General features: G+C 53.1%; 1 protein-coding gene across 1 annotated transcript in view; it reads left to right on the top strand.

Annotated features, from left to right (window-relative positions):
- ARHGAP44 (Rho GTPase activating protein 44) overlaps positions 1-20,583 on the top strand; it is a 183,873-nt gene that overhangs the window by 108,405 nt on the left and 54,885 nt on the right. The window contains exons 5-7 of the mRNA XM_008153578.3: positions 149-260; positions 4,580-4,656; positions 13,033-13,150. Of these exons, the coding sequence (XP_008151800.1) occupies positions 149-260; positions 4,580-4,656; positions 13,033-13,150 (307 nt within the window). The remainder of the gene's footprint in view (positions 1-148; positions 261-4,579; positions 4,657-13,032; positions 13,151-20,583) is intronic.

Here is a 20,583-nt window from a genome sequence, read left to right as displayed (position 1 = left end):
ATGGAGCAGGTGGGTCCATGGGACACCACGGAAAGCAATCGCTCTATGAGCACCGCTGTCACGAAGGTGTGCCCGGCCCGGAGGCGCGGCAGTGTGGCGCCGGGACCTGCTTTCCGGGCCGTGCAGCGTGGTTTTCCCTCTGTTGCAGGAAGATGCTGAAACTCTGTGGGGAGACTGAGGACAAGCTGGCACAGGAGCTGATTCATTTTGAATTGCAAGTAGAGAGAGATGTGATCGAGCCCCTGTTTTTGCTGGCGGAGGTGAGGAGGGGATGCGCCGGGCCTGAGCAGGAGGGCAGGACAGAGGGCGGGCCCTGCAGCCTTTCCCCTGCACCCCTGTTTCTGTCCCTCACCTGCTCTGTGACGCTGCTTTCATGGGGTGACCGCCAGCCACGCCCACGGTCAGGATCGCCCAACGCGCAGCCCCTCAGTGTTGGCTGGCCCTTCTCCCGCCCACTTTCCTCTCCGTTGGCGTTCCAGGGGGAGGGGGCAAGCTGGCAGCATTACCCCCTTCCCCACGGGGTCCCCACTGCCCTCACCACCCTGCCCTCCACCCCCCTCAGGTCTTCAGTGAAATGAACGGGTCCGCAGCCTCCTCCGGGGCCCGGGGCCTTGGCCGAGACCCCATAAGGCCTCCTGCACTTGTTACATAGGTCTCTTCTCTTGGACGGTAAAGGAACTGAACAAAACCGTTTCCTTAACAAGAAACCTCAGTGTCTGTGTGACAGTTTTGCTAGTCAAACAAGTAAGAAAGGAAATGGTTGGGACTTTCTTTGCCCTGAACCTTGGCGCTCCTCCCAGTTGCCTTTAGTTGATCATACAAAACCCAGCTGGTGCTGGCGCTGGCGCTAGAACCACCGGCAACAATGGGAAGGTCCCATATCCGCACACCTCCGCACCCTCACACCTCCGCACCCTCACACCTCCGCACCCGCACACCTCCGCACCCGCACACCTCCGCACCCTCACACCTCCGCACCCGCACACCTCCGCACCCCCACACCTCCGCACCCTCACACCTCCGCACCCTCACACCTCCGCACCCTCACACCTCCGCACCCGCACACCTCCGCACCCTCACACCTCCGCACCCTCACACCTGCACACCCCCACACTCATGCACACCCCCACACCTCCGCACCCTCACACCTCCGCACCCACACACCTCCGCACCCTCACACCTCCGCACCCTCACACCTCCGCACCCTCACACCTCCGCACCCTCACACCTCCGCACCCTCACACCTCCGCACCCTCACACCTCCGCACCCTCACACCTCCGCACCCGCACACCTCCGCACCCCCACACCTCCGCACCCCCACACCTCCGCACCCCCACACCTCCGCACCCCCACACCTCCGCACCCGCACACCTCCGCACCCGCACACCTCCGCACCCGCACACCTCCGCACCCGCACACCTCCGCACCCCCACACCTCCGCACCCCCACACCTCCGCACCCCCACACCTCCGCACCCTCACACCTCCGCACCCTCACACCTCCGCACCCGCACACCTCCTCAACCTCACACCTCCGCACCCTCACACCTCCGCACCCTCACACCTCCGCACCCTCACACCTCCGCACCCTCACACCTCCGCACCCTCACACCTCCGCACCCTCACACCTGCACACCCCCACACCTCCGCACCCGCACACCTCCGCACCCTCACACCTCCGCACCCTCACACCTCCGCACCCTCACACCTCCGCACCCTCACACCTGCACACCCCCACACCTCCGCACCCGCACACCTCCGCACCCGCACACCTCCGCACCCCCACACCTGCACACCCCCACACCTCCGCACCCCCACACCTCCGCACCCTCACACCTCCGCACCCGCACACCTCCGCACCCTCACACCTCCGCACCCTCACACCTCCGCACCCTCACACCTCCGCACCCTCACACCTCCGCACCCTCACACCTCCGCACCCTCACACCTGCACACCCCCACACCTCCGCACCCGCACACCTCCGCACCCTCACACCTCCGCACCCTCACACCTCCGCACCCGCACACCTCCGCACCCTCACACCTCCGCACCCTCACACCTCCGCACCCTCACACCTCCGCACCCGCACACCTCCGCACCCTCACACCTCCGCACCCTCACACCTCCGCACCCTCACACCTCCGCACCCTCACACCTCCGCACCCGCACACCTCCGCACCCGCACACCTGCACACCCCCACACCTCCGCACCCCCACACCTCCGCACCCGCACACCTGCACACCCCCACACCTCCGCACCCTCACACCTCCGCACCCTCACACCTCCGCACCCTCACACCTCCGCACCCTCACACCTCCGCACCCGCACACCTCCGCACCCGCACACCTGCACACCCCCACACCTCCGCACCCCCACACCTCCGCACCCGCACACCTGCACACCCCCACACCTCCGCACCCTCACACCTCCGCACCCGCACACCTCCGCACCCTCACACCTCCGCACCCGCACACCTGCACACCCCCACACCTCCGCACCCGCACACCTCCGCACCCTCACACCTCCGCACCCGCACACCTCCGCACCCTCACACCTCCGCACCCTCACACCTCCGCACCCGCACACCTCCGCACCCGCACACCTCCGCACCCTCACACCTCCGCACCCTCACACCTCCGCACCCTCACACCTCCGCACCCTCACACCTCCGCACCCGCACACCTCCGCACCCGCACACCTCCGCACCCTTACACCTCCGCACCCGCACACCTGCACACCCTCACACCTCCGCACCCTCACACCTCCGCACCCTCACACCTCCGCACCCGCACACCTCCGCACCCGCACACCTCCGCACCCTCACACCTCCGCACCCTCACACCTCCGCACCCTCACACCTCCGCACCCTCACACCTCCGCACCCTCACACCTCCGCACCCTCACACCTCCGCACCCGCACACCTCCGCACCCGCACACCTCTGCACCCGCACACCTGCACACCCCCACACTCATGCACACCCTCACACCCGCACTGCTCTGCACCAGCACACCTCCTCATCCTCATCCCCATCCCCCCACACCTGCACACCTCCTCATCCTCATCCCCCCACACCTGCACACCTCCTCATCCTCATTCCCCCACACCAGCACATCTCCTCATCCTCATCCCCCCACGCCTGCACACCTCCTCATCCTCATCCCCCCACACCTGCACACCTCCTCATCCCCATCCCCCCACACCTGCACACCTCCTCATCCTCATCCCCCCACACCTGCACACCTCCTCATCCCCATCCCCCCACACCTGCACACCTCCACACCCGCCCGGCTCCGCCCCCGCACACCCGTACAGGGTGGTGGCCGCTACCTCCTGTGGCTGTTGAGCTCTGGGAGTGTGTTGAAAGTGACTGAGGAGTTCGGATTGTAATTTTGTGTGACTTTTGTTGATTTGAAAATAAAATGGCATAGCCACATGTGGCTGGAGGCTACCTAAGGGACAGCACTGCCCTGGACCATGTCTGGTTTCCTCTCTGACCACCCCCAGCACCGCTACCTCCCCTGCTGCTACTTCTGGGACAGAACGCATGGGTGAATGATTGCTACGTGCCTGAAAGTATTCCAGGAGGAAGCCCGAGCTGTGGGCTCTGATATGGACCACTCTAGGCTTCTCGGATGCCATCCTGCTGCAGGTCACCCCCAGCCTGCCCCGGGCCCTTGTTCTTCACAAGGTGGCCCGGCATCGTAGCCAGCCTGGAGCAGTGCCCAGGGCAGGTGTGCCGGGGGCCGAGGCTGCCTGTGTGACCCCGACGCCCGTGTGGCTCCCAGCATTGCCCCGGGCTCTGTGATGATGTGGGGTTCCCCGGACACTTCTCCTCCTTCCTATTGGAAGTCCTTACACTCGGCCCATTGCTCGCCCCGCCCAGAAGGATGGATAGACAGCACTTCACAGATCACTGGATCTTCCTCACATTTTTCCTCCTCTACAAGCCACAGCCTGAGATGACTTTGGTTCAGTTATGGCCAGTTTTTCTGTTAAATTCTCACTTCCTGCCCCAATTTTGCTGGGCCTGGAACCAAAATCCCTCCCTGGAATGTTGTTAAGCCATTTTTAGAAATAAAAATATGAAAAGAGCATCCACACAGCAACCACTTCCCTCATAGCCCAGGGAAGCCGTGGGGATGCTGATTTCTTAGTCACTTTGGGAAAAATCGTCTGTCTATAAAAACATACCCTCATTGCATTCCCCATAGCGTCTCGGGTCTCCTGAGCTGTTCCCTTCGTTCTTCTGCTGTCTGTGGAGTTAGGTCTGCGTGTCAGACCTGCTTTTGTCCCCACGATGGTCCTCGTGCAAGTAGAGAGGAAGGTGACTGAGGCCCGCCTGCCCCCGGGGTGACAGCAGGAATGAGGCCACGCCTCCGGGGCCGGGGTGCAGCTCTGGCTGCTGCAGGTGCCCAGCGAAGGAAGAGCAGAGTTAGGTCAGGGAAAGGATTCGGGGATTTGATCTAAAAGGAAGGGTTGGGAGACCTCTGGCAAACTTGTGTGTCTGTCAGTCACTCCTGAAGAATTCATGTTGAGCTTCACTTTGACTGTGTCTTTCATCTCCTTTAACCACAGGTGGAAATCCCAAATATTCAAAAACAGAGGAAACATTTAGCCAAGTTGGTGCTGGACATGGATTCCTCACGAACCAGGTACGGAAGGGCAACTTTGCTTGCATCTTTGCAGCTGCGAAGGAACACTGATCGCCTTTGGGTTGTGGGCAGGAGAGTGTGTGACTCTCTGCATACTGACACCCCTGTGTGGCAGGCCCTGGAGGCGAGAGCAGTGAGCGGAGCCACGGGCCCCCCTCACGGGGGCTGTGGTCCAGTTAGGGAGAGAGAGCTGGACAGGTGCGCAGCCACACCAGACCATCTCAGGCAGCCGGGAGTCACGTGAAGAAATGACCCGGGGGGATGCTGGGAGGGATGCTGGGAAGGGGGCGGCAGCACCAGGTAGGGTCACACGAAGAGGGCTTTCTGAGATGACACGTGACCTTAGACATAAATGATGGGGAGGAGGCGGTCGTGCAAAGCTCTGATGCAGCACTGTCCGCCACGTGGGAGCAGCCAGTGCAGGGCCCTTGGGTGGGAATCAGAGGGAGGTACGCAGGGTGCGGGGTGCGGGCCAGCGTGGCTGGGGTGGGAGGAAAAGGGAGAGTAGTGGCGTGGATGGTGGTTGTGTCTGTAATGAGGGGAGAATTTCGGGTTCTGGGGACCAATTCACCTTTTCCTGAAGCTGACGGTGTAGATATCTCTGTCTTGTAACCATAACACCGCGGCCATTATGAGCAAAGTTCCAGGGTGCCACTCTCTCCCAGAATCCACCAGAAAAGTCCTGGTGTAGCAGGGGTGCTGCAGGCTTTACGATGGCTTCGCCTGTGGCCGCCACAGGTCATGGTTGTGCGTCATTTTATTCTTTACGGCGGTATGCATGTGTTCGTGTAGTCTGCAAGTTGAAAGATTGCAGGGTCATGAATATGAATTAATAGGGAATTAACTATTTGGCTCTACCTTAGGTCTGCGGCAGGTCAGTTTTAATAATCTCCGCATCTTCTTTTCATTTTCTTGAGAAAAAGAAAGAAAATCAATATACTTGGGCTGAGAGATGAGGACAGAGTCACAAGCCAGGAGCCAGAAATGAAGTACCAAGATCAAGGTCACCTACTTTCTAGACCTATGACCTTGGTCAAGTCACTTAAAGGCCCTGAGTGGCCTGCACACCTGTAGACAGGGAGTAACAACATTTGTGGGTTCACTTGGGGAGGTTGTTTTGAGATCACAGGACTTTATAAAAGTGCTTTATGAAGGGAAGCTGCTACTGCAACCAGGTGGGACGTTGGCATTCGGCATCTGGACCAGGGAAAAGTGTAGGCAGCCCCCCAGAGCGGAAATGAAGTAGGTTTGGTCAGCAGAAATACAAACGTTTCTCTAATGTTTCCCAGACTTCAGGCCACCTGAATGATTTTTGCCATCTGTGCTTCCATGTCTTTTAAAAATTGGTCCGCTTTTTCAAAACGAATCCATTTAACAAAGGAATCGTATAGCACTGTGGTGGGTTGGAAAGCAGTGTCCTTTGCCGCAAGTACCCGGTAAACAAAAGTGGACGGGGTGGAAGCAAAGCCGGTGTTGTTACATTTCAGATCCTGCTGCCTCTGGGAGGCTGTGACCCAGAAGCTGTGTCTTTGTTGTGAGGGACGGGGAGGATGGGAAAGTTGCTACAGTTATTCTGACCCAGATCTGAGGTCTCTCCCTAGTGCGCGTGGAGGAGTCAGAGCAGCCTGCATGCGCAGAACTGATTTGGTGTGACTCACCGCGGCGTCCTATGCCACGTAAGATCACCTCCCATCACCCCTGTCCCATAACTTCATAGGGGACAGTGCTCAAGTCCCATGCTTTGGGAGGCACATCGGATGATTGAAGAGATGCCGACTGTCCCACTGTGGGGAGGATCGTGGCCACCGTGCTCCTGGGAGGACCGGGTGGTTCGCCCTGGCGTCTGGGCTTTGCCAGGACAAGGAAAACCCAAGTTCCAGCACAGAGCTCTGGCCGGAAGGCTAGTGTGCAGCATCAGAGCCTCTCAGTGCCACCGCCTCCTCCCTCTTCTGTCCTGTCCTCTGAGTCAGGGTCTCTCCTGGGTGACAGCCACGGTCAGCCTAGTCCGTGTGCTGTGCTGAAGGGTAGATTCTGGGACCTTAGAGAAACGTCACTGGGGACTCAAAGCCATGATGTAACAACTTTTTCGTAGTTTCAGTTCATCCTCTCTTGTATATCCATCTGGTGAGGAAATCTCTCCCGTCCCTCTCCAGATTTCTGTGTTTATAAACTTCAGACCTACAGTTGTTTTTGTTTCAGACCCCAGAAGTCCTTCGAGATGATGCTCACAGAAGCCCGTGTCCTGGTCCTGTTGGTGGTTGTTCACAGCCCGCTCGTGTGGTTGTGCGTTTGGGGGTTGCAGCTTGCTCTGGAGGGAGGTTATCGGCAGTACGGCCCCTCAGAAACCAAGTTACCTTCCCTTCAGGTCTCTGCTTTGGTGCCCGCGGTCGGAGATGCAACCCTAGGCCTCGGTTGTCAGTTTAGGTTCCAGGCTTCAGAATGAGAGGGGCTCTCTTAGCAAAGTGACCTCTCTCTTCCCACTTTCATCTCGAGCCTGAGTTCGTGCGTCCTGTAGGACCTTGCTGAAAGCCACACGGAGAGGCCAGCTCGCCCCCCTTCCTGCCCTCGCACCTACCCCAGCCCCGAGGCAACACGGGACTGCATCCTGAGATGGGCAGTGAGCGTAAGACCAGCGCCCTGCTGTTGAGTAGTGGGCTCCCCGCCGCTCCTCTGGGATAATTGGGTTCTCACTGCACCTCTACCCTCACTACTTCCCGGTTTAGCCAGTCGGCACGTGGTCGATTCTATTTCTTGCGACATCCTCCTTCTGGTTGCCAAGTCTTTCTTTCGTCCTGTTCTGTGTGTCATGGATCACAGCGTCCTGACGGAACAGAGCATCCAGGTGCAGGCGCCGCTTTTACGACAGGCGGGATCTTTCTGACTGAGCGGCGCATCTTCATCAGCAGTCCTGCGACTGGATCTTTGAAATCTGCCGTGACTCTGGTGGATACTGCCAAATCCAACACAGTCACCCAGTGCTTAATTAGGTCCACTGTGTGTATTTGTCACTGTTCAAGTCAATCTGCTTCTCTGCGACATAAGCCAATTACACAAACCTTAACATCCTCAGGCTGCACCGAAGCTTAGAAGGTGAATGGGAGATGATAGATGAGAAGGATGGAGGTAAACTCAAGGAAGCTTTGCTGAATTAAAAATGGGGATTGGCCCTGGCTGGTGTGGCTCCATTAGTAGGAGCATCGTCCTATACAGTGAAAGGTCGCAGGTTCGATTCCCAGTCAGGACACATACCTAGGTTGTGGGTTTGATCCCCAGAGGCCCAGTCAGGGTGCATGCAGGAGGTACGTGACCAATGTCTCTCTCTCTCTGTCTCTCTCTCTCTCTCTTTCTTTCTCTCCTTGGGTGAGGATTTTTTTTTTTTAATGTGAGTTGAAATGGAATGAATGTGAATGAGACACAAGCATCTTTTCTGCTATAGGTTTGGCTTGGCAATGGTTAAAGAAGGAGCCCCAATTTTCCCCAAAGTCTGCCTCGCTTTTTGAGGGGCATGTGTCTCAAGGGGAACCCTCTGGGTGCAGGACTCTTTATGTTTCTGCTGAATAGCTGCCTCTGGGTCCTACGGCTTTGGAATGAATTGTGTCCTTCCCCCAAAAAAAATTCATGTGTTTAACCCTAACTGCCAATGTGACTGACTACGTTTGGAGATAGGGCCATCAGGAAATAACTGATCAAATCAGGACATAAGGATATGGTGTTAATCCACGAGGGCCTTATAAGAAAAGGAAGAGCCCTAGCCTGTGTGGCTCCATGGATAGAGCATCGGCCTGTGAACTGAAGGGTCGTGGGTTCGATTCTGGTCAAGGGCATATATCTCAGTTGCAGGCTCTATCCCCGGCCCTGGTCAGGGAGGTGGAGGCAACCAATTGATGTGTCTCTCTCAGATCAATGTTTCTCTCTCTCTCTCCCCTCTTCCCTTTCCACTCTCTCTAAAATTCAATGGAAAAAATATCCTTGGGTGACCAAAGAAATAGAAAAAGAAAGGGGGAGAGAGAAAAGAGACAGACACCTCTCTTCCTTTCTGTGCGTGCGCTCAGACCAAAGCCCTGTGAAGACAGGGTCGCAGGCAGACTGCTGCCGCCAGGACGAGAGCCTTCGCCAGAGCCAGGTCCTGCGGGGACCGGACCTTGGACTTTTAGCCTCCAGAACTGGGGGAGAAGGCACGTGTGCTGTGTAAGCCCCAGTTCGTGGTATTTTTTAGGGCAGCCCGAGCAGACGGAGCACCTTCTTTGGAAGCAAGTGAACTGATGCAGTGAAACAGGAGACTTGGGGAGACTCCGGCAGCTCAGGGAATGAAGGGGAGGACAGGAGTGGGCCTCGGCTGGGCGGTGTCAGTGCCCCCGGCGCTGCGGAGGGTCCCTGCCCTCGGAGCAGCTCCTCGTCCCCAGCTGCGCTCTCCACGGGCAGGCATCTCTTTCTGGGCCCATTGTCCTGGTGTCCCTGGGTGTCCCTGGGTGTCCTCGGGCTCAGGTTCCTGCAGGAGAACGTGCCCACGAGGGGCTGCCCGTCTGGGTGTTGGGCATGCACTGATTCCTGGCCTGACAGTCGGCCAAGGATGGACACGGCGTGGCTTGCATCCCGCTCCCTCCCCCAGGCCACTTGCTGGAGCCGTGCACACTGGCAGCGCCTCCCTCCCTCCTCCCCACCCCCCCTGCTCCGCCTGAGAGCGGTGGAGGGGCCGGAGGACGGCGTCTGGACAGAGGAGACGGTCAGTGTCCCGCTAAGGAAGCTTTCCCGTTTCCCTCCCGAAGCCCCTCTTCTGGCCTCTCGTTGCCCTGAGCTTCTCTTGCATGTGCCCCTTCTCCCTTCTCCTGGTCCTTGCAACTTCACCCCGCACTTCTGGCTGTTTTCTCTCCTCTGGCCTCCTGAAGGCTTGTCTGTCTTCCTCCTCCGGTCGCACAGCGATGGCCGCCTTCCAGCGAAGGGTGCTGCCCCAGCTGCACAGCGATGGCCTCCATCCAGGGGAGGGTGCCCCCCAGCCCTGCCTCACACAGCCATGGCTGCCTTCCCTGGGAGGGTGCTGCCCCAGCCGCACAGCGATGGCCGCCTTCCAGGGGAGGGTGCCCCCCAGCCCTGCCTCACACAGCCATGGCTGCCTTCCCTGGGAGGGTGCTGCCCCAGCCGCACAGCGATGGCCGCCTTCCAGGGGAGGGTGCCCCCAGCCCTGCCTCGCACAGCGATGGCCTCCATCCAGGGGAGGTGACCCCAGCCCTGCCTCGCACAGCGATGGCTGCCTTCCAGGGGAGGGTGCCCCCCAGCCCTGCCTCACACAGCCATGGCTGCCTTCCCTGGGAGGGTGCTGCCCCAGCCGCACAGCGATGGCCTCCTTCCAGGGGAGGGTGACCCCAGCCCTGCCTCGCACAGCGATGGCCGCCTTCCAGGGGAGGGTGCCCCCCCTAGCTGCTGCCTCGGGGGGTGGGAGGGGAGAAGGGAGGTTCTGCTCTCACGATGTGAAGCCCCGGCCCTCCTTGGACAGGAATCCCTGTTTCCTCTCCCAACAGCAGGGCAGGCCTTGCGTTTATTTGTAGAACAGCTGACCCTTGAGATTCACGATCAATGTCACTTTTCCTAGCAGATTGCCACCTACAGACGTTTTTCCACGCTCCCCTTGATGTTTATTCTCTGTCCACAAAGGGACCCTGTTGGGGCATCTTCTAAAACCTTATAATATACCATCAAAACAGTTCACTTATGTATTGCACATAAAATTCCCTGTGAAGGGAGGGGAAGCTACCAGGCTATGGACTGTAGGACAGAATTTGGGGGAAGTGGAGGGGAATAAGGAAGAAAAGCAAAAGATAACTTGGGAAAATGTCTTCATTTTAATATATGTGTATTAAATATAATTTGGGTTTTTAAAACAATCGAATCCAAATCTGTAAAACTATAAAAATCAGTTCAGAGTTTGTGGCCACTTTACCTGTGTCCTCCAGGTAGCATGCGTCAGGCGGCGGGTGGGGCCTGCTCACACCGTCTGTCATGGAGGCACATTTACCTGAGATTTAAGTCATAGTCATGGCCGCTTATATTTTATTTGACAAAAAAAAATAAAAACCACCACAACACTTTAATACTTTTTTTAAAATGATGTGCCCAGCCCTAGCCAGTTTTGCTCAGTGGCTAGAGCGTCAGCCTGCGACCAAACGGTCCCGGGTTCGATTCTGGTCAAGGGCACGTACCTTGGTTGCAGACTCTTCCCCTGGTCAGGGCTCATGCAGGAGGCAACCAATCGACGTGTTTCTCTCACATCAGTGTTTCTTTCTCCCTCCTTCTTCCTAAAAATCAATGGAAAATATCCTTGGGTGAGGATTCACAAAAAAATGAAATGATTTGCCCAGCCAGTGTGACTCAGTGGTTGAGCATCAACCTATGCACCGCATGGTTATTGGTTCAATTCCTTGTCAGGGCATATGCCTGGCTTTTGGGTTTGATCCCCAGTAGGGGGCGTGCAGGAGGCAGCCAATCAATGTTTCTCTCTCCCTCTCCCTCTAAAAGTCAATAAAAACATCTTTTTAAGAGTAAAATGTTTAAACCTGGGAGGTATTAATTAAATATAACATGTTTGTAGGGCAAACCGTTAAAAGAAAGAATTGCCCAGGAATCTTTACTAGTCCTCATCTGTTACCTTAGATATGTAAACACCTTTGAGGAGAGTGTTTCTTTTCTAATGTGCCCTGAATTCTTCCCTTGCATGCGGAAGCTCTCCCAGGACAAGTGTGTCCGTCCTTAGCGTTTCTAACCAGCTTGATGACCCAAAGCCTTTTAAAGTAATTTTCCACTGAGTGCGTTTTCTAAGTGACAGATCAGCCTTTATTTTGCTACGTTTTGCTAATAGCAGAGATAACTTTGTTTCCCTTTCCTGTATGGTGGCCTTGCCCTCTTCTCTTTGTCCTGCATGTAACAAAAGAGAGCGGGGAAATCGTGTAGAGAAAACCGCTAGTGATCAGACTCGGCTCCGAGTAAGCGTGACGCCTCTCTTCTGCGCATGAGCCGGTGAGCTCCGTGGCTTCGTCTGGACACTGTTGGCCAGCACAGGGTGGAAAGGAAGCTGCGTCGTCGGTTGCCACATTGCATCCGGGCCTTTACCTGACAGCTTCCAGCTTCTCGAATCAGTGCAAACATCTTTCTGCCTGGGCTTCCTCAGCCCGTGGAGAGCAGCGGCCTCTAGCCCAGGGGCCGCCAACCGGTGGTCTGCAGACCGCTGGTGGCCCGTGAGGTCTGAAAGGTTGGCGACCGCTGCTCTAGACAGTGCCACATCCCTTAGCCCCTCCCCGGGTCCCCTCTCCACTGTGGTCCTCCCGGCTTCCTGAGACCGGGCCCTTCTCATCCTGAGTACACCCTTGTTTCTCTTAGAACCGAGAAGTAGTTATGCATCTCGTGTCCCTGTTACAAGTAGAAAATAGAGGATCGAGTGGACTACTTTTTAGGGCAATGACCCACTTGGCTTATTTGTCTTACTCTCTGAGCCTCTGAGTTTATAGACTCCATAGCAGAGGAGCCCGCTGTGTTCCTCGCGGTGGCTGCCGCTGTCTAGTATGATGGCAGCCTCCTTCAGGGCCTGCTTTGGCTAATCCCCTGAGAGCGACCTAGCAACCAGAAGTCTCTGTGCTGCCCCACAGGGGTTTCCTCAGACGGCCAGTATTCTCTGCACCAAGATAAGAGCTTAGGAAAGTGTAAATGAGGTGCCTGCTTGTTGCCAGGAACGGTGTGTGTGCCCACCAGTGGTGTAGAAAGGAGGGCCGCCGCGCTGCAGTGGAGAAGGATGGGCTGCTTTGCTATGAATGCCCCACCCCCCACCCCCTGGGGGAGAGCGGGAAGCCAGTGGGCAAAAGCCCGGCTCCCGATGCTGTGCAGGTTCCAGATGAAATAGGGCAAAAGCACACGACACCGAGGGCTAGGGGTGCCCTGATTTGTTGGACCTGGGGAGGAGTGGGGAGAAAGAGGGGGTGGGTGATTTGTAGAGCTGGGATCTAAAACTAAATTTAATCAAAGTCAGAAGGGCCCCGGGTTTCACCAGGGGAGATTTTTGCCTTCGGGCTTGCTTTCACTCTCACCCGCGTACCCTCTCACCTGGCCTACGTGATTCGGTAAGGGGGTGTTTCCAATCTGGAAGGCCCACAGGACAGGCTGGGGATGTGCCTCAGAGAACACGATGGTGACGTCATTGGGCCTGAGTGTCAGACGGCAGCAGGGACGATGGTGGCTCCCTGGGGATGCTTGCCCTGTCCGAGGGGCAGCTGACCCTCCGCCTGGCGTTCGTTCCCTGAGTAGGGTTTGCAACCAGCTGTTTTCTCATCCTTCCCAGCGTCCCCAGGGCTCCGTGTCTCACACCTCTCCTCTTTCTCTCCTGTTTTCCATCAGGTGGCAGCAGACTTCCAAGTCTTCAGGGTTGTCCAGCAGCTTGCAGCCTGCGGGTGCCAAAGCTGATGCCCTCAGGGAAGAAATGGAGGAGGCTGCCAACAGAGTGGAGATTTGCAGGGTACCCCCTCTTTGTTCCTCTCTACTGAGACAGACGGGGGAGCCCTAAGGGAGTCCTTTTTGTTCACGGGAGTTCTATTAAAACCCTAAGGGTGAGCCTCAGCGTGAAGTACCTGACCCCAGCTTGCCCGCCGGCTGGCGTCTGCGAAGAGCCGGGCATGAATCCTGGAGCTGGGGCTCTGAGGGTGGCATAGGCAGGCGGGCAGCAGGGGTGGTCATCGGTGTTCCTGCCTGAGAGGCAAAGAGAAAATGACCGTGGTGTCTGCTTGAAGCTTTTGTGAGTCGTGCGTCCCAGTTCATAGTTTCTAGGCTGCACAGCACAGTGGATCGTTTCCAGGGGTGGGGAGCGTCCAACCCAAGGCCTGTAAAATCACTTGGTCTGGCCCTGCCAAGGCAGTAGGGGGAGTTAATTAAATGTTTGACCAAATGTAAGAGGCTATGGCCCATGGATGATGTATGGCCCACGGATGATGTTACAAATATCCAAATATACAGATCTGTTAGAATAATTGTTTATTTATTTACTTATTTTTCAATATATTTTTATTGATTTCAGAGAGGAAGAGAAAGGGAGAAAGAGATAGAAACATCAGTGATAAGAGAGAATCATTGATTGGCTGCCTCCTGCACATTCTCTACTGGGGATCGAGTCCACAACCTGGGCATGTGCCCTGACCGGGCGGGAATTGAACCCTGACCTCCTGGTTCGTAGGGTTAACGCTCAACCACTGAGCCAGGCCGATTGGGCCCCACCCCTGATTTAGACAACGCATGAGCCTTAGCTCACTCTTGGTAAATTACCTCGTGTGCCTTTTAATATTTCCCAGTCGCTTTATCTCTCCCTTGCTGCTGGGAGACGCTTACCTACGAAGCTGGGATGCTCACCCGGGAGGTAGTCCCGGCGGAGAAAAGTCCCCAGCTGAGAGGAGCGCCTCCTTCTGAGAAGCGCACCTCCTCACTCGGGCGGGGGAGACCTTCATCACACGTGGTCAGATGTGTCCCGGCCGCTGCCCCACAGATGTTTCGTAGGACTGACAGCAGCACCATTCATGCAGCGCCATTAGCAGTGCCATTCTCTCTACATGGGCATCTGCAAATATACAGGTCTGCTAGTTTGGGGATGAAGCTCGTGCTTCTGGACCCATGCTGGGTACCTGCTGCCTTCATCTCCGTTTTAAGGAAAGTAGCCACTCTGCATGCAGATGCCCTGTTCTTTGCAGCTCTGTCTAATCTTAGCTTGTCCATCAGCTTCTCCTTTATGATCACCCCGTGCAGCTGACTTTGACCTTGCCTCAGAGTCAGATGGAACTTCTCTCTGGAATTAGAAACATTGAAAAATGTTGAAAGAATTAATGATCTCGCCCAGCCCGTGTTGCTCAGTGATTGAGCGTCGACCTATGAACCAGGAGGTCATAGTTCAATTCCGGTCAGGGCACATACCCGGGTTGCAGGCTCAATCCCCAGTAGGGGTTGGGAAGGCAGCTGATCAATGACGCGCTCTCATCATTGATGTTTCTATCGCTCTCTCCCCTCTCCCTTCTTCTCTGAAATCAATAAAAATATATTTAAAAAAGAAAGAATTAGTGATCTCTCAGCCAGCCGTACTGTACAACCAAGTAAAGTAAGTCCAGTGCTTCAGGGGTTTTCGCAGACGTGCAGTGACATGCATTCACCACTGTGGTGTCACACAGGACAGGTTCACTGCCCTACAGGTCCTCTGTGCCTGATCACGCCCACCCCCTCCCCGACCCTGGCACGCACTGGTCTGCTCACGGTCTCCGCTGGTTTGCGTTTTCCAGAATGTCATGTAGCTGAGTCGTGCTCGGTGGCCTTCTCAGACTGGCTTCTTTTCGCTTCCTTTCTCTCCACTTAATGTCTTTCACTTTCTGTCTCCATGTCTTTTCATGGCTTAGTAGCACATTGCTTTTTTGTGCTGAATAATATTCCATTTTCTGTATACACCACAGTTTATTTACCCATTTACCTACCAAAGGACATCTTGGTTGCCTGCAGGTTTGGGCAATTCCAAATAAAGCCGCTGTGAATATCTATCTATCTGTGTGCAGGTATTTGTACATTTGCAGTTCATTTGGGGTAAAAACCAAGAAGCCTAATTTCTGGATCTTGGGGTAAGAGTATCTTTCATTTTGTAAGAAACTTCCAAACTGTGTCCCAAAGTGGTCCCACCATCGCGTAGTCCAGCATCAAGTGAGAGTTGCTTTGCTCCGCATCCTTGACAGCAGGTGGTGGTGTCAGTGTTTTCAAGTTCGGCGATTCTAATAGTGATATCTCATTGTTATTTTATTTGCAATTAAAATCCCAATATCACTTTTGGATTTTTCCTGCTAGCTTTCCGTATGGACTTCTAATTTCATTTCATTGTGGTCAGAGAGGAGGAATGATATGGTTTCTACTTTTTAAAACTTGGTAAGGTGTATTTTATAGCCCAGAATGTGGTCTATCTTGGTGAATGTTCCCTGTGAGCTTGAAAAGAATGTGTGTGCTGCTGCTGTTGGATGGAGTATTCTATAGATATCAATTATATCTGCTTGACTGATTATGCTGTTAAGTTCAACCATGTCCATACTGATTTTATGCCTCCTGGGCGTGTCTGTTTCTTATAGAAGGGTGTTAAAGTGTCCAACTATAAGAATCGACTCAAATTTATTCTTGTAGTTGTATCATTTTTGACTCAAATTTATTCTTGTAGTTGTATCATTTTTGCGTTACATAGTTTGATGCTCTGTTGTTAGGTACATCACATTAAGGATTGTTATGTTTTCTTGTAGAATCAGCCCTTTATCATTATGCATTATTCCTCTTTATCCTGATACTTTCCTTGCTCTGAATTCTGCTCTGTGGGAAATGAATATAGCTAAGCCCGCTTCTTTTGATTAGTGTTAGCATGGTGTATCTTTCCCTATCCCTTTACTTTTAACTTACATATTGATACTTAATATATAGCTGGTGATATGTATCTTTATATTTAACCTGAGTTTCGTATAGACAACATACTTGGTCTCTTTTTATCTAGTGTGATAATTTCTGTCTTTCCATTGGTGTATTTATTCAGTCCATTGATATCTAGGAGATCATTGATATAGTCGGATTAATATCTATTATATTTGTTATTTTTCTAGTGTTGCCTTTGTACTTTGCTACTATTGTTGTCCTCCTACCTTTTTTTCTGCCTTTTGAAGTTTTAATTGAGCATTTTTTATGGTTCCGTTTTTTTCTCCTTTCTTAGCATGTCAATTACATTTCTTTTTCTTTTCTTATCTTTTTAGTAGTTACCCTGGAGTTTGCAATATACATTTATAACTAATCCAAGTCCACTTTTGAGTAACACTTTCCTGCTTCACATGTAATGCAGGTACCTTTTAGTAAACTACTAGAGGCCCGGTGCACGAAATTTGTGCACTGGGGGGGGGGGTGCCCCTCAGCCCAATCTGCACCCTCTTCAATCTGGGACCCCTCAGGGGATGTCCAACTTCCAGCAGTCGGACATCCCTCTCACAATCCGGAACCGCTGGCTCCTAACCACTCACCTGCCTGCCTGCCTGATTGCCCCTAACCCCACTGCCTGCCTGCCTGCTCGCCCCTACCTTGATCTCCTGCCAGCCTTATTGCCCCTACCTTGCCCTCCCCTATCAGCCTGATCACCCCAAACTGCCTGTGCCTTGGCCCCCAGTCTGGCCTCCCTCTGGAGGCACCACCCCTATAACCCCTATAACCCCAATGCTGCTGCCACTGCTGGCCTGAGCCTCAGCGCTTCGCAGCTGGTAATGGCTGCCTGAGCCTCGGCCCTTGTAGGTACTGCAGCTTTGTCTGGAAGGATGTCTGGAAGGCAACCACTCTAAATAGCATAGTACCCTTTTATTAGTATAGATTTGGGGACCATTACAACCACGCAGAACTTGAAGAAAACACATGGCCCCAGTCAGTTTGGCTTAATGGAGAGAGCATCGGCCTGTGGACTGAAGAGTCCAGGTTTGATTCTGGTCAGGGGCACATATGCCTGGGTTTCGGGCTCAATTCCCAGTAGGGGGCCTGTGGGCGACAGCTGATCAGTGATTCTTTTTTTTAAATATATTTTATTTATTTTTCACAGAGAGGAAGGGAGAGGGATAGAGAGCTAGAAACATAGATGAGAGAGAGACATTGACCAGCTGCCTCCTGCACACCCCCCACCAGGGGATGTGCCCGCAACCAATGTACATGCCCTTGACCGGAATCGAACCTGGGACCTTCCAGTCCGCAGACCGACGGTCTATCCACTGAGCCAAACCGGTTTCGGCTGATCAGTGATTCTTATCATTGATGTTTCTATCTCTCTCTTCCTCTCCCTTTCTGAAATTTAAAAAATATATATTTTTTAAAGAAAACACATGATCTTCACTTTGGGCTTTGTCATCTTACAATATCCTTTGTGCAGTGTTTTAACTTCCCTCAACTTTCCTTTACCCACCCTTAAAATGCAATCTATTTTGGGGAAGATGATCAGGAAAGTGATTCCAATGGGTAGAAGTTTTCTTTGGAGGGGATGGGTCATGAAGATATTTAAAAATTGAGCATGGTGATGGTTCTACCACTCTGAATTTATTTAAAAAACCAGTTCATTGTATACTTTAGGTGACATGTACAGTATATGGGTTATATCTCAACAAAGCTGTTCTTTTATTTCTTTTTAAATAAAGACCAGTCTTATAATCAATTGCAGATGTTTTCAGAGGCCCCTCAAGATTTGCTTACCACGTCCCAAATCATGGCTGAGATTCCCAGTTGCCTCCAGTCCTGGTGGATCTGGATGATGTGGTTTGCAAAGGAGAAGATGGCAAGAGGCTTATGGAATTTCTGCAACCCCATTCCCCCGGTCTCCTCATAGGGCACCAGGGCCATTTCCACTGTGCCAGCTCTGCTTCTTTAACCTGTTGGGCAAAAGAATCCTGCATGCTCTGGCCAGAAAGTCCATTCTCTCTTAGGTGGCCCAAATGCTTTTTTAAGGTCGTTTTATGGATTCAAAAGAATAAACAGAGATGTGGAAAGCTTTTGTCAAAATCCTTTTACATGGTTCTTCCAGTCTCATGGGAAGTGAGATGTGGCTCTGAATTCATCCCAAAGTGTGTCTTTGGGCAAAAGCACCCAGAACGGCACAACTCCTGCAGAATGCCCCACACACTTTGCTGTCAGGACTCAGGGGGCTTGAGGGTGAGCGAGGCGGCGGTGCCAGCACAGGCCCCGGGAGAAGGTAGCGCTTTCTACACTGCCCAGGCCACGTGGACTACAGCAGTACCCGCCCAGGTGGGCAGGGTGTTTCTGCTCTTTTGTTTTGGTCTGGCCTCCACCCCGTCAGCCACGGACCTGTGCCTGCACTGAGACTGAACGGTTTGATGGTCCTACTTTTTAGTGAACAGTGGATGCACTCCCACCTCCCCGAGACTGGCAGTTTATTTTATCTTTACATATTCCTTCTCTGATTCTCTTCCTTTATGTAGAGCTACGTTTCTGACCAATGTAATTTTCCTTCTACTGAAGAAATTTATTTAACATTTCTTGCAAGGCAGGTCTACTGGCAACAAATTCTGTCCATTTTCATTTGTCTGAGAAAGTCTTTAGTCTTTACTTTTGAAGACTAATTTGACAGGGTGCAAAATTCAAGGTTGGTGGGGATTCTTGTTTGTGTTTTTATTTTAACACTTTAAGTATTCCACTTCTCTCTTCTTGCTTGTATGGTTTCTAAGGAGAATCAGATGTAATTCTTATTTTTGCCCCTCTGTGGGTAATATGTTTCTCCTCTGTGGTTCTTTCAAAAGTATTTTTTAATATTTTTTTTTCTGAATATGATATGCCTATGTGCACCTTTTTTTGAGGGTGGGGGAGGGGACGGGGCATTTATCCTGTTTGGTGTTCTCTGAGCTTCCTGGACCTGTGGTTTAGTATCTGACATCCACTTGGGGGAAATTCTTACTCGTTATTTCTTCAAATGTTGCTTCTGTTCCTTTCTTTCTTCTCTTCCTTCTAGTATTTCAACTAAGCATATGTTACACATTCAGAAGTTGCCCCACAGTTCTCAGGTATTCTGTTCCCTTTGTTCCTGTCTTCTTTGCTTTTCAGGTTTGTTTGTTTGTTTGTTTGTTTAATATATTTTATTGATTTGAAGGGAGAGGGATAGAGAGTTAGAAACATCAATTAGAGAGAAACATCGATCAGCTGCTTCCTGCACACCCCCTACTGGGGATGTGCCTCCAACCAAGGTACATGCCCTTGACCGGAACCGAACCTGAAACCTTTCAGTCCGCAGGCCGATGCTCTATCCACTGAGCCAAACCGGTTAGGGCCAGTTTTAAAGTTTTGTTGTCATATCCTCTAGCTCAGAGATCCTATCCTCAGTCATGTCCAACTTGCAGACAAGCCTATCAAAGGCTTGGTTTACTTATGTGACAGCATTTCTTTTCTTTTTCTTTATTTTTATTTGTTAATGTATAGTATCCATCTGTTCTTGCATGTTGTCGACTTTTTCCATTAAAATCCTTAGCATATTATTCATAGTTTAAAAACATATTCCTAGCCTGATAATGCCCACATTTTTGCCATATCCAACCCTGGCTGTGAGGCTTGTTTCATTTCTTCGATCTGCGTTTTTGCAGTTTAGTATGAAAGAGGTGGGTGTGACGGAGTGGGTGAAGGGAACTGTGGTAACTGGGCCTTAGGTGACGGGTGGGAGGGTGGGGAGAGGAGGGCTCTGCAGTCCTAGGAGTCAGTCTGTCGCTGAGGGAAGCCTATGCTCGGGGCTGTGAACTTCACCAGTGCTTCTCGGTTGCTGGTGGTATCATTGTTTTTCAGATTCCGTGGTCTGTCTGTTTTTGTTTTAGTTTTAGGTGGAACAGGCTGGCTAGAGACTGGGATTGGGTATTTCTCCTTCCCCGTGTCTGACGGCTAGACCCTGGTAGAACTGAGCATTTCCCTTCCCCCAGGTCAGGAAGGCTCTGATAACCCCCTGTGGGGCCCTGGCTGGTTTGTCTCAGTGGGCTTGGCTCAGTGGATAGAGTATCGGCCCGTGGACTGAAGGGTCATAGGTTCAATTCTGGTAAGGGTATGTACTCCAGCTGCAGGAGGCAACCCATCGATGGGTCTCTCTCACATCGATGTTTCTCTCCCCCTCCCTTCCACTCTCTCTAAAAAATCAATGGAAAAAGATCCTCAGGTGAAGATTCACACAAAAAATAAAAAACCTAGGTTAGGCTCGGATGGAAGAATTTCTCCTGAGGGTAGGCCTTGCTAAGAGGAATATAATGCTCAAGTGCTCAAAGCCGTTCCTTTCCCCTCCCCGCGCTCTTGTTGAAAGCCGGAGAGGCTTTCTCTGATGTTCACGGTGAGAACCCTGTGTTGTGTCTTACCGCAGGGACTGGGTGTCCCCAGAGTTTAACCATCAGA

This window comes from Eptesicus fuscus, chromosome 20 (assembly GCF_027574615.1).
Source record: "Eptesicus fuscus isolate TK198812 chromosome 20, DD_ASM_mEF_20220401, whole genome shotgun sequence".
NCBI classification, from domain to species: domain Eukaryota; kingdom Metazoa; phylum Chordata; class Mammalia; order Chiroptera; family Vespertilionidae; genus Eptesicus; species Eptesicus fuscus.
This window is presented reverse-complemented; position numbering and strand designations above follow the sequence as displayed.